General features: G+C 39.1%; 1 protein-coding gene across 1 annotated transcript in view; it reads left to right on the forward strand.

Moving 5' to 3' along the window:
• The window catches only part of DNAH11 (dynein axonemal heavy chain 11), an 851,888-nt gene that overhangs the window by 775,932 nt on the left and 62,527 nt on the right, over window positions 1–13,429 (forward strand). The window contains 5 exon segments of the mRNA XM_053715724.1: window positions 7,455–7,648; window positions 7,778–7,926; window positions 9,891–10,018; window positions 10,729–10,956; window positions 12,583–12,774. Of these exon segments, the coding sequence (XP_053571699.1) occupies window positions 7,455–7,648; window positions 7,778–7,926; window positions 9,891–10,018; window positions 10,729–10,956; window positions 12,583–12,774 (891 nt within the window).

Here is a 13,429-nt window from a genome sequence, read left to right on the forward strand (position 1 = left end):
CATAAGGGGGAACTTGATAGCCCTTAAGGCACACCTGAATAAATCCAAGAGAGAGTACACAACCTCCCTGATATCACAAATACTTCACTTAGAATCCCGACACAAGAAATCCCCTACCGATAGAAACCTGCTAGACGAAATTACGGCACTCAGACAGACTTTAGCTTCTCACCTCGACAAGACACATAAGAGACAAGCTTTACTCACTCAACAAAAAAACTACGAAGGTAGAAATAAGTCAGGCAGACTGTTAGTGAGATACCTCAAGCAAAAAACACACCAAAAATACATCATGCAGATTAAGGATAACAGAGGTAACCCCCAATTCTCCACTCATAACATCTCTAAAGCCTTCAAATTCTTCTTTCAGAAATTATACAACATACATCCCACTGACTCCAGAAACCCATCCCAAATCTCCACCAGGGCACAATTAATAGAAGGATATCTTAACAAACTACATATACCACAAATAAACGACCAGCAGAAGGAAAAGCTAGAAAACCCCATTTCCCTGTCCGAACTCAAACTAGCCTTGAGGCACCTGCCCAATGGAAAAGCGCCAGGCCCAGATGGCTTTAGCAACAAATATTACTCAACCTTCCAAGACATTCTTACTCCCCACATGTTGAAATATTTTCAATCCATAGACGAAAGCAAATCACTCCCCTCTTCCGCACTGGAAGCCCACATAATTTTAATCCCCAAACCAAACAAACCCCAAGACCTACCCAGTAGCTACCGGCCAATATCGTTGCTGAATACTGATGTAAAGATATTTGCTCGCATATTGGCACACAGAATGAACGATGTCCTCCCAGACCTGATCCATCTGGATCAGGTCGGGTTCGTACCTGGAAGGGAGGCTAAAGACAACACGGTCAGGGCCTTAAATTTGATTCACTACGCTAGAACCAAAAACATTCCCTCTGTGGTATTATCCACCGACGCAGAGAAGGCCTTTGACCGTGTTGCCTGGGACTTCATGCGGGCCACATTGACCCATATGGGACTTGGCGCAAAGACCCTCACAAGGATCTTTTCTTTATACTCTTGCCCCACGGCTAGATTGTTAGTTAATGGGACTTTATCCCCCCCATTCCTTATTAACAACGGCACACGCCAAGGCTGCCCCTTATCCCCCCTCTTATTTGCCTGCGTTATAGAAGCATTAGCAATTAAGATTAGGCAGAACCCTCAGATAACCGGTATCAACATAAAAAACCACAAATACGTCGTGTCACTATTCGCCGATGACATGCTCCTTACTCTCACTAACCCTGAACATTCGATACCCCATCTTCTTAGCGAATTTGCAACCTTTAAACTCCTATCTAACTTTGTTATTAATATGTCCAAATCAGAAATCTTAAATGTCAACATGAAAGGCCCTTCCCTGGAAGCCACACGAGCGGTTTCCCCTTTCACCTGGTGCACTCATTCCCTAAAGTACTTGGGAATCCACCTGACCTCTTTGCACGACGACCTATTTCACCTCAATTACACCCCCATCAAGCACAATATAATACGAGACCTCTCCTCATGGGGCTCCAAAAAATTTACGTGGTTAGGACGCATCGAAACCATTAAAATTAACATATTCCCACGTATTTTGTACCTCCTCCAGACGCTACCGATCCCACTCCCCAAGACATACCTCCCTTCCATTCAGAGAGCATTCAGCGACTTCATCTGGCGTCGCAGACCGCCAAGAATTAGTAGACAAACTATGTTGACTTCCAAAACACAAGGGGGGCTGGGGGTCCCCGACCTTGCCGCCTACTGCCAGGCGATCTTTTTACAACGCATAGTAGACTGGAATATCCACTACAACCACAAAAGGTGGGTCACACTAGAACACCTATCGATGGATAAACCTCACTTAGGAAGGCTGTGCTGGAGCAGCCCTCGCTTATTCAAGTCCATCAGCTCATCCAACCCAATAATCCAGGAAACCTTTCAGGTCTGGGAACACACAATCAATACAACTCACTTCATCTCGTCAATTCCTTCACCCTTGACTTCCCTGATAGAAAATGGAGAATTCATCACTAGACCATACACCACACAATCCACCACAGAAGCCACAAACAGAGACCTCACAATACACGACCTAACTAGCAACGAAACCCTCCTCTCACGAAATGACTTGGTAACAAAAGGCCTTGCATGTTTTGAAGACTGGTTTACCTACGCACAGGTAACCCACTTTATCACCAAACACCAGGGATATAGAAATATGACCAGACCCCTGACCTCTTTCGAATCCCTTTGCACCCAAGAACCCCCCTTATGACACACACTTTCGATTATATATAAGATCCTGACTCACACCCCTCCAGGCCATATCCCCCCTTACCTTGAAAGTTGGGAGAAGGACCTGGGAGTCATCATATTACCCCACACGAGTAGACTAATGTTCCAGGGCACAAAAAAAATTTCTATCTCATCCTCAATTCAAGAAGTTAATTTTAAACTCTTGCATAGATGGTACCTAACCCCGAGGAAGCTACACCGTCTTTTCCCCACCCACAGCAACAAATGTTGGCGCTGCAGCCATGTTAATAGTGATACCGCCCACATGTGGTGGTGGTGCAACAGCATTCAGAATTTTTGGAGAAAAGCTATCTCCGAAATGGAGACTATATTGACAACTCAATTCCCGATTGACCCCCTCATATGGTTATTACACAAGCCCCCCACAACACTTAAATATAAACCTTACTTACACCTTCTTAATATTATGACCAATGGGGTCAAAGTATTGATAGCTAAGAACTGGAAGAGTAGGGAGGTCCCTTCTATGAGCATGTGGTTCACAAAAGTTACGGAAATACTAGAACTGGAGGAATACTACTTCCTCAAAAATGACAAAATGGACTCCTACGCGGAATTCTCCCAACTTTGGACCACTTACATCCAAAATAAACACAAGGGCCCCAATTAGCCCCCCCAAAAATCAGTCAGGTTATCTTCCATATATTACTTCTGCATAATGTGCTAGCAGGGGATCTAAAAACATTTCACATCCATCACACTTTTGTTCTGTGCGCGGGCGGAGCGGGGGCGTTCAACCTCTGTCCATGTAAATTGTTTTGTATTTAAATTCTTAATTTCTAAAAAAAAGGATATTCAGGGCAAAATACCCCTTGGTAGTTACCTCCCAGTTCCTTGCGATCCTACAACAGGACTCTATCACAGACTTTTTAACCAAAATCTGATATCGCAGAACACTTTGAATGGACACTCTGGGAGGACCTGCCACTTTGTGCCGGTAGGCACCTTGCATTTCGACTTTATCCTTAAAAATAACAGCTGTTGTTGTACTTGTCGAACTGGAGCTGCGTCTCCAACCTTTTGTAACCTCACTTTCTTTCTTACAATAAAGCTGTTTAAAAAAAAAACAAAAAAAAAACAAGGTCACTTTAATTCATCAAAATTTACATTTCACTTGTGTTGTGAAAAAATACTTACCTTTTAATCTTGACAGCAGCTCCAGCTTCCTCCGCCCGTCGCAAAGCCTCTTCCTGGGTCTAAAATGAGGAATCCAGCTTCCTCCAATCACAGTATTGAATCAGACACTGATTCCCCGGGGGGAAGCCTTGATTGGAGGATGACCGATCAATCATTTCTGACATCAGAAATGGCTTGCGACGACCGGGGGAAGCTGGAGCTGCTGTGAAGATTAAAAGGTAAGTTTTTTTTTCACAACACAAGTGAAATGTAAATTTTGATGAATTAAAGTGCCCCTGTTTTTAATCGAATTTTTAAAAACCGGGCACTTTAGCATCAAAATTTACATTCACTTTAATATATTCCTGTAGTCTTCTACTAAACTAACATAATAATAAATATGTGTTTGCTGCAATTGTTTTTCAATGTTCCACTTGCCTTATATGAAAGAGCCAAGGAGGCAAAATAAATAAATAAATAAATACATTGAAAATATATTGCTCTTTTTAAAAAAAAAACAAAAAAAAACACAGCATTCTTACTTATTACATTCAAGTGTTTCATGTCGTTTTCAAATAGACCAGGGGTCTACAAACCTGTCCTCAGGCCTCCTTAACAGGCCAGGTTTTCAGGATTACCTTGGCTAAGAGCAGGCTAATAACCGTGTTTACTAATCATTTGATTATTTCACATGTGCTCCAATTCAGATATCCTGAAAATCTGGCCTGTTAGGGAGGCCTGAGGACAGGTTTGAAAACCCGTGAAATTGACTGATAAATATGTCTGGTAACAAGTTAAGTGACAGCCCAAGAGGTCTATCTCTGGCAGACCAAAAAGTCTTATTTTGGTTGAAATCTGAATCAGAGACCATTCCCTTGGGTAAAGAGACTGGCGAATTAAAAAGTATTTTTCCCAGTTGTACACACTGAATGTGGATGGCAGAAATTATGCAATCATAGCGTGCTGCCCAGCTAATGATGCAGGACACTTCCCTCATCACTAAGGAACTGCAAATTCCTCCCTGATGATTGACATAAGCCACTGCTTTGACATTGAATGGAATTTTAGAAATTATTCCTGTCTGAGGTTGGGCCAAATATGGAGAGCTCTGAGGATTGCATGGAGTTCCAAAATATTAATTGGTAACTTTGCCTCCTGAGAAGACCAAAACTCCTTGCACTCTCCAAAACATCCAGATTGCACCCCAACCTAACAGGCTGAATTCTATGGAAATTACTACCCACACTGGCCAAAAGGAGGCTCCCTGAACCAAGGAATGGTGAGTCTGCCACCATCTTTCATGCACTGAGCAAGGGAAGGCAGAGAATTAAGTCAGTCTGCGCTGACCTGTCAGAGACAAATGCATAGTCACTGAATTGATTATGAACCCCAGAAAAGACACATGGGTCTGAGGAGTTAAGGAGCTCTCTGGAAGATTTTCCAACCACGACTCTGAAGCAACTGAAGTGAGTGTGAGACACAGCCAGATGAAAAGAGGGAGCCTGAACAAGAAAGTCATCCAAGTAAAGAACTACAGACATTTCTTAAGTTGAGACTCCAGACAAGAGAGCTCATAACACTTTTGTAAACACTCTGAGAGCTGTAAACAGACCGAAAGGGAGGGCCACAATCTGACAATACTTGTCTAGAAAAGCAAATCCCAGCAACTTCACATGATTCCTGTGAATATGGATATGCAAATAATAATCTTTAATTCTATGGTAGACATAAACTGACCCTCCTGCACTAATGGAAGTAAAGTGCATACTGTATCCATCTTGAAAGTAGAAATTTGATCAATATTTTAATATCCAAAACAGGCTGAAAAGTACTTTCTTTCTTTGGTAATATAAAGAGATTTGAATAAAACCCCTGGTTTAATTCTATAATTGGAACTGGAGCAATAACTCCCAATAATTCCAGATCTTTTACACAAGCCAAAAAAGCTTGGGCCTTTAAAGGATCTCGAGGCACTCAAGACAGAAAGAATGTTCCGCAAGGAAGTCTTGAACGAAAAACGTATTCGATACCCTTGGAAAAAAATTGTAATACCCAGGTATCTTGAGCAGATCTTTCCCAAGACTCCCAAAAGAGACTTTATCTGCCCCCAACAGAAATTGGTTTGGTATGAGGACTACTCCTTCATGCCTTCTTGGAGGCTGGGGTAGACTTGGACAGTTTTATTTTGGACCAAGAAGAGCTGGACTTGCATCAAATCTCTTTATTAACAGAAGGTAGATGAAACATAGATTTAAACTTGACCTTTGGAACAAAAGGAATACCTGGCTTCTGCCATTCTTTAGAAATAAGTTCAGGCTCAGGAAAAAAGGAGGCCTGCTTAGGAGCTGCTTTAAAGAATTTATCAATCCTCTTAACTGGTTGCTTAATTGTAGCAGGGCAATCCTCTACCTCTAAAGCATTTAAAGCTTCCTGCAATAAAGCATGAATATGCTCAAGCCGGGAATTAAAGGACACATACTCTGCCACAGCAACAGGGACATCAGATGTAGAGAGACTGTCCTCAGAATAAGAGTCCTCAGAGTTAGAGACACTCCTATCATCAATGTGTAAATTAGAAGGCAGACTTGCTACTAAGGGAAGTCCATGATGAGCTAAATGCCAAAGAAGGACCACCTTTCAATCCTTCCAAGTGTCTGAGCTGAACAGCTTGGGGCAAAATAGTTAAAACCTCACATTTTGGAGAGAGTTCAGGTAAACTCTTCTGGGAGCAACAAAGCTGATCAAGGAGACACACCTGAGATTCCTTAAAAAGCAAACACAAACTGGAAGGAGTTAAAGTATTAGAGGGTCTCCCATCTAGAAAATCAGCTGACAAACCAGAGGCCTGAACTGCACTAGTTTGCTCCATAGCAAGGAAATAGTCTATGCATCAGAGATAGACTGAAGCAAATTTGCAGTATAAAGCACACAAATATTTAACTCCACAATATAAAACTAATTAACCCATAAGAGGGAAACAGTAACAATAATAAGGTACTGTCAAATAAGAGCTGTAAAACTGTGTAAAACAGCAAAAGGTTTACATAGCAAATAACAGAGCGCATAAAGGATTAAATAAAATTTGTATCCCAAATCTGACCCCAAGCTCTGTTGATCAGAGTGTTTTACCAACTCCACCGGTCCTGAGAACCTTCCTGAACGCTAAATATGTTAACCCTTAGTGCACCTGAGCTACAGGGGAGCGCTTAAGCCAAGAACTTGAAGGTAGCAAGAGGAAAATACACTGTATACAGCTCAGAAGTAACTCTTAGTAGGTTAAACTGACCGCCTTACATTTAAATCAACATTAACTTTAAAAAAAGTTTTTAAAAGTGTTATAAGCTGCTAGTATAAGGTGTAGGGTTTACAAATATATGTACCCAGTGGGCTATGAAGGTGCAAAGTACTTACCTATCAGAACCTTTGTCCACTGTGCTTACCTTAGCTGCAGCAGCTTGCTTTTAGTAGACAAAGCCATCCTAGGCAGTGGGGGCATGATGCCAAGGATCTAAATCAGTAACAACCCAGGGGATTGGTGGACAAATACACATTTCATCTGGGAGACCTTTGACCATTCTCACTGAGAAAAGACCTTTCACTACCTGGCTGATAATTCATTGACTACCCCACTGAATGACAGGTTACTGCGAGAAGAAATGGGCCTAAAAAAAGTTAGAGGACACCTCTCAACAATGAGTAGATCTGCACTTTACCTTCACCTCACTCCTCATGAAAGAGGCAAAAAAAATTATTGAGGATTATGGAAAGTGGGAGCGATTTAAAGCTATAGGGTTTTGGGGTGTCTTTTGCCTCCTCCTAGTGGTCAGTAGGGGGATTCCCACATGTGTAGAATTGTGGACTCTCACCATCTGATGAAAGGTAGTACTGTGTTAGCCAGTGTATTCAATGAAAGCATAAATCCTTTTGATTATATTTCCAAAAGGTCAGTCTTTCCATACGAGTATCTCTGTACTATAACATCTTCCCTTCCTGCAATACAGACAATTTCTACAATTGATGAATTCAGAGGACTAGACAGAGATATTGAAGGATCAGCAAAACGATGGAAAAAGTTGGTTGAATCAGAAAATCCAGAAAAAGAGAAATTTCCACAAGAATGGAAAAACAAAACTTCTTTACAAAAGCTCATAATGTTAAGAGCGCTTCGTCCAGACAGAATGACCTACGCAATCAGGTAAAAAAAAATTCTATTTTTTTATTCAATTCTGAACATATTTCATAGGTCCAGTAGTTGCATAGAGCTGCTTGCAGCTGGCAATGTGTGCTGTGCAAATTAAACTTGTACATTATTAAATTTCAACAGAAACTTTGTAGAAGAAAAACTTGGGTCAAAATATGTTGAGGGGACCCGACCAGATTTGGCAAAATCCTATGAAGAAACAAGCCAAGCTACACCAGTGTTTTATATCCTCTCGCCAGGAGTCAACCCACTAAAAGATGTGGAATCATTGGGTAAACTCACATAAAATAATAAAATGATCAATAAAAACAATGTTTGTGTGTATAGATAGATAGATAGATAGATAGATAGATAGATAGATAGATAGATAGATACTGTATATACTCTGCCTCCCCTGGTGTCCCTCTCTGTCATGCTTTGCTATAGATAGCAGGACCAGACTGGGAACAAAAATAGGCCCTGGCATTTAAAGGTGTAGCAGTTCAGACAAAAAATGTACTTTCTGCTTTACAAATAGGCAGACTGTAACAGCTTTCTTATTGTTACCCATATTAAGAGAAGGTGGGGCCTCTATATAGCAAGACCCACATAGGCCTTATAGATTTTATATATATATATATATATATAATCCAAATAGAGCACACTGTATTTTATTCAGGTCTGAGGAAGGGAGCTGTATCACCGAAATGTTACACTGAAATGAATAAACGTGTGATTTTCAAAAGACAATAGATTGCAAGCTTTTTTGCCAGGAGCCGGTACTGCACTAGCCAGACACCAATATGTAACATAGAATTGTATCCCCTTATATGTTTTGAGTATTTTTTGTTTATTTTAATTCTCATTAATTCAATAATTAAATGAATATGAAACCCAAAAATGTTCTTTCATGATTCAGATAGGGCATGCAATTTAAACAAATAAATCTAATTTACTTCTTTTATCGGTTACTCTTTTTTTCTTTTGGTATCTTTTGTTGAAAGGCAGGGACATATGCTTAGGAGCCGGTCCATTTCTGGAGCACTATATGGCAGCAGTTTTGCAAGACTGTTATACTCTTGCAAGAGCACTAGATGGCAAAACTATTTCCTGCCATGTAGTGTTCCAGCTGCCTACCTAGGTATCTCTTCAACACAGGATATCATTAAATGGAAGCAAATTTGATAATAGAAGTACATTTTTTTTAACTGTTGTTTGCCCTGTCTTAATCACCAAATAACATTTTGGGGTTTCATATCCTTATAAGATGGTTGAAGTTCTTTCACCCAGGGGTCCTGTGAGCAATATCAAAGTGAAAACAATTAAACTATGGGAAATAATGAGTTATTTAAAACCTCAATATAATGTAATTAAATCACTTCATCTAGATATGTTCCACATGTTGTAGTTATAAAGAGTTTAGAATATTTTGTATTCCCACATACTAGATTATATTATAGTTAGTAGCATAATAATAGAATTAAAGGGACAGTCTACACCAGAATTGTTATTGTTTTAAAGGATAGATAATCCCTTTATTACCCATTCCCCAGTTTTGCATAACCAACACAGTTATATTAACCCATTAATGACCACAATCTACCCTGTATGTCACTGGTCGTTAAGGGGTTTTTCAGGACATAATAGCACAAGTCTAGCAAGAACACGTTATTAATGCCCTCCCTCCAGCAGGCTTTGTGGAATAGAGCAGTCTTAACACTGGTGGCAAGACCGCGCTATAAAACAATCAAGTCCCAAAAAAAGGCCAGCGACATACAGGGTACGTCGCTGGTCTTTAAGGGGTTAATATACTTTTTACCTCTGTGATTATCTTGTATCTAAGCCTCTGCAAACTGCCCCCTTATTTCAGTTCTTTTGACAGACTTGCAGTTTAGCCAATCAGTGCCTGCTCCCAGATAACTTCACGTGCACAAGCACAGTGTTATCTATATCAAATACATGAACTAACACCCTCTAGTGGTGAAAAACTGTTAAAATGCATTCTGAAAAGAGGCGGTCTTCAAGGTCTAAGAAATTAGCATATGAACCTCCTAGGTTAAGCTTTCAACTAAGAATACCAAGAGAACAAAGAAAAATTGGTGATAAAAGTAAATTGGAAAATTGTTTAAAATTACATGCCCTATCTGAATCATGAAAGTTTTTTTGGACTAGACTGTTCCTTTAACATCATATAATGTAATTTCAGGTTGCAAAAAAAACCTAACAATTGTAGAGTTAAATGTTGTTCTTATTATAGGTAAGAAACTTGGCTTTACTATTGATTCTGGAAATTTTCATAATATATCGCTTGGTCAAGGTCAAGAAATAATAGCAGAGGAGACAATGGAACAAGCTGCAAAACAAGGCCACTGGGTAATTCTACAAGTAAGTGTTATATTAGTAAAATGACTCTTATAAAGCTCAGGTAGTGCCGGTGCACTGACTGTCCCAGATGCACTCAAATCCTGTTGGGAATTACACAAATAAGAACAGTTCTGTGTTTGGTTCTAAAGTCCCATGGATTTGTGAGATATTTTTTTATAATAAAAAATGTAATGTGACTAATAGTTTAACAACTGCTGACTGAGTACCTAAATGTTTCTAACAGCTTATGAATATAGGCCAGACTCCTTCCTTTGTTAAACGGTTAAAAAATGTAGTCAACTTTGCACTCCTAAACATTCCCATTCTACTCTAGAGGAGGATAGGGCAGTGATTGGATCATACACATGTATTCATGCTTACCAGATTTAATTTATCTGGACTGGTAAGGAGCTGTTGAATGGATTAAGCACAGAGTAAAATAATCTATCATTTTTGGTTCAGCAACCTGGTTACATTTAGCCACTAATCAGCAAGCAACACCCAGGTTCTGAACCAAAAACGGCCTACTCCTAAGCTTTCATTCCTGCTTTTCAAATAAAGTTACCAAGAGAATGAAGAAAAAATGATAATAGAAGTAAATTAGAAAGTTGCCTAAAATTGCATGCTCTATTTGAATCATGAAAGTAATAAATTGGGTTCAGTATCCCTTTAAGGAAGAATAATTGATAACTACATAAGTATTTAACAAGCACATTGTTTTTATTTAACAGAATGTTCATTTAGTGGCTAAATGGTTGGTAACACTGGAAAAGCTACTTGTACAATACAGCACTGATAGTCATGGAGATTACAGAATTTTCATTAGTGCTGAGCCAGCATCAACTCCAGACGAGCACATTATTCCACAGGGAATCCTTGAAAACTCTATCAAGATTACTAATGAACCACCAACAGGCATGCTCGCTAACCTGCATGCTGCCCTCTATAATTTTGATCAGGTAAATCAAAGATATGATTTGCAAAGAAAAGTTTTAATTTTAATTTAATATATTGTATATATTTTTATAATAAAATGTTTCTATCATGTATTTGAAGGAGCACCATTTGAACATGTTAAAAAATATTTTTGGCAGCTGTTTAAATTTCATGCAAAACTATCAGGAAGTATATGAATCTGAACATCTGAGTCCTGGAACTCTACTGATCATTGGCTGCATACGGCATAGGAACATCTGTTTAAAAAAATCTATATAAAAAATCATGGAAATACATTTTAAAATATTTTTAGATATTACAGAGATACATTTTTAGCATGATGTCCCTTTAGTTTAAGCTATTTTTAGTTTACATCCAAAGCAAAAACTACGAAGACCATATTAACTAACGCTCTAGAATTTGGTTTCCAATATTGGAAACAAGTGAATGCAAGAATTCCAAAACAATATAAATACTTAGCTATACTGTTTTAGTATTGCATGAATATCCTTTAAAAGGAGAGCAAACAATTTAAGATTTTAATATAAATTGCTTAATTACAAGCATTTAAAATGAAATTGGGATATTATTTTTATTAATATAATTTATTTTTATAGTGTTGCAAAGATCCTTTGCACTGGATACAGAGGTAGCGTATACAGCGACAAAGATATGTGGCAAGATACAAATACATAACAGGCTGAACAAAGCTAGTACAGGAGGAGGGCCCTACTTCCAAGAACTTTCATTCTACAGTGATATATACTTTCATTATTGTATTATGCCCCCTCTTCCTGTAATTTAACCCTGACAATTCTGGATTTTCATTGCAGCAGGGCTGGCTTCCAAAGCCTAATTTTACCACATATATCTCTCTAATTTGCAATTGTGTTATCTTTTCTGCTGAATCTAAACAATGTGTAATTTGTAAACACAATGGCCCCTATTTATCAAAGGTCTTGCGGACCTGATCCGACAATGCGGATCAGGTCCGCAAGACCTTGCTAAATGCGGAGAGCAATACGCTCTCCGCATTTAACATTGCACCAGCAGCTCACAAGAGCTGCTGGTGCAACGCCGCCCCCTGCAGACTCGGGGCCAATGGGCCGCCAGCAGGGGGTGTCAATCAACCCGATCGTAATCGATCGGGTTGAATTGTTGCGATTCCTGTCCGTCTGCTCAGAGCAGGCGGACAGTTTATGGAGCAGCGGTCTTTGTGACCGCTGCTTTACAACTGCTGTTTCTGGCGAGCCTGCAGGCTCGCCAGAAACCCGGGGCATCAAGCTTCATTCGGAGCTTGATAGATAGGCCCCAATGACCATGGCAAGCTCTCATCCTCAGACTCAAGTCCAAATTGGCTCCTACAAATAAGGAAACTAGTGGGTGGAGTCTGACCATTGAAAAGAAAATTGCAGCAAACAAGGTGTATAATTAAGACCCTGCTGATAAATTAATCTATTGGAAGACTTCAGTAAAATGTTGCAATTACAAAGTCTTTACTGTCCCTTTAAGAAAAAAAAGCTGAGTTTTAGAATTGTTAGGTACAAAAACAAAACTTTTTTGAATCATATTATTTTTGTATTAGTTGCCTGATACTTTATAAAACGTAGTGTATACATTATTTGTATCTCTTCTCTATTGGTCTCCAGGACACCCTTGAGATGTGCGCCAGAGAGCACGAGTTTAAAACCATCCTCTTTTCTCTCTGCTACTTTCACGCCTGTGTTGCTGGAAGACTCAAGTTTGGTCCTCAAGGTTGGAATCGAAGCTACCCTTTCAATGCCGGAGATCTCACGATATGTGTTAATGTACTATATAATTATTTAGAGGCAAATAATAAGGTAAAGATAACATGTGCTATTTATTCTTTTACATAAAACCTCTCTTACACATCTTAGGCAAGTATAGTACATTACAGCTGATGAAATCTTTTTGTAAATCTGACAACAGCTGTTCATAGATTACATGCACAGGAACAGAACATAAAAAAGAAGGCTCATTAAGTCTGCTCATATTTTCTTCTGCAGTGTGAGTTTAAAGGGTTAGGAAAGTCCGAATTAAACGTGCATGATTCAAATAGAGCTTGTAACTTTAAAATAGTTTTAAATTCACTTCTATTTTTAAATTTACTTTCTTCTCTTGGCATCATTTGTTGAAAAACGTGTACATATCCTACACAACTGGGAACTTGCTGGCTATAGGTGGCTACACACATTTGTCTCTTGTCATTGGCTCACCAGATGTGTTCAGCTACCTCCCAATAGTGCATTGCAGCTCTGGAACTGATTTTAACTATATGTTTAATGCCTTTGTACAGGTTAAACACATAGTTATATACAAGTAGTAGTGCCATAATAAAATGTTCTAATATATTAGATTGCACTTTAATAGTCCCTTAATTAAATACATTTTGTCTATCCCAGGTATTCTTGATTTCCTTACAGTCCTTGACATTAGCTCTATGGGAAATGTATTCCATGTATAAACCATACAAAT

Source organism: Bombina bombina, chromosome 5, assembly GCF_027579735.1.
Source record: "Bombina bombina isolate aBomBom1 chromosome 5, aBomBom1.pri, whole genome shotgun sequence".
Lineage (NCBI taxonomy): Eukaryota > Metazoa > Chordata > Amphibia > Anura > Bombinatoridae > Bombina > Bombina bombina.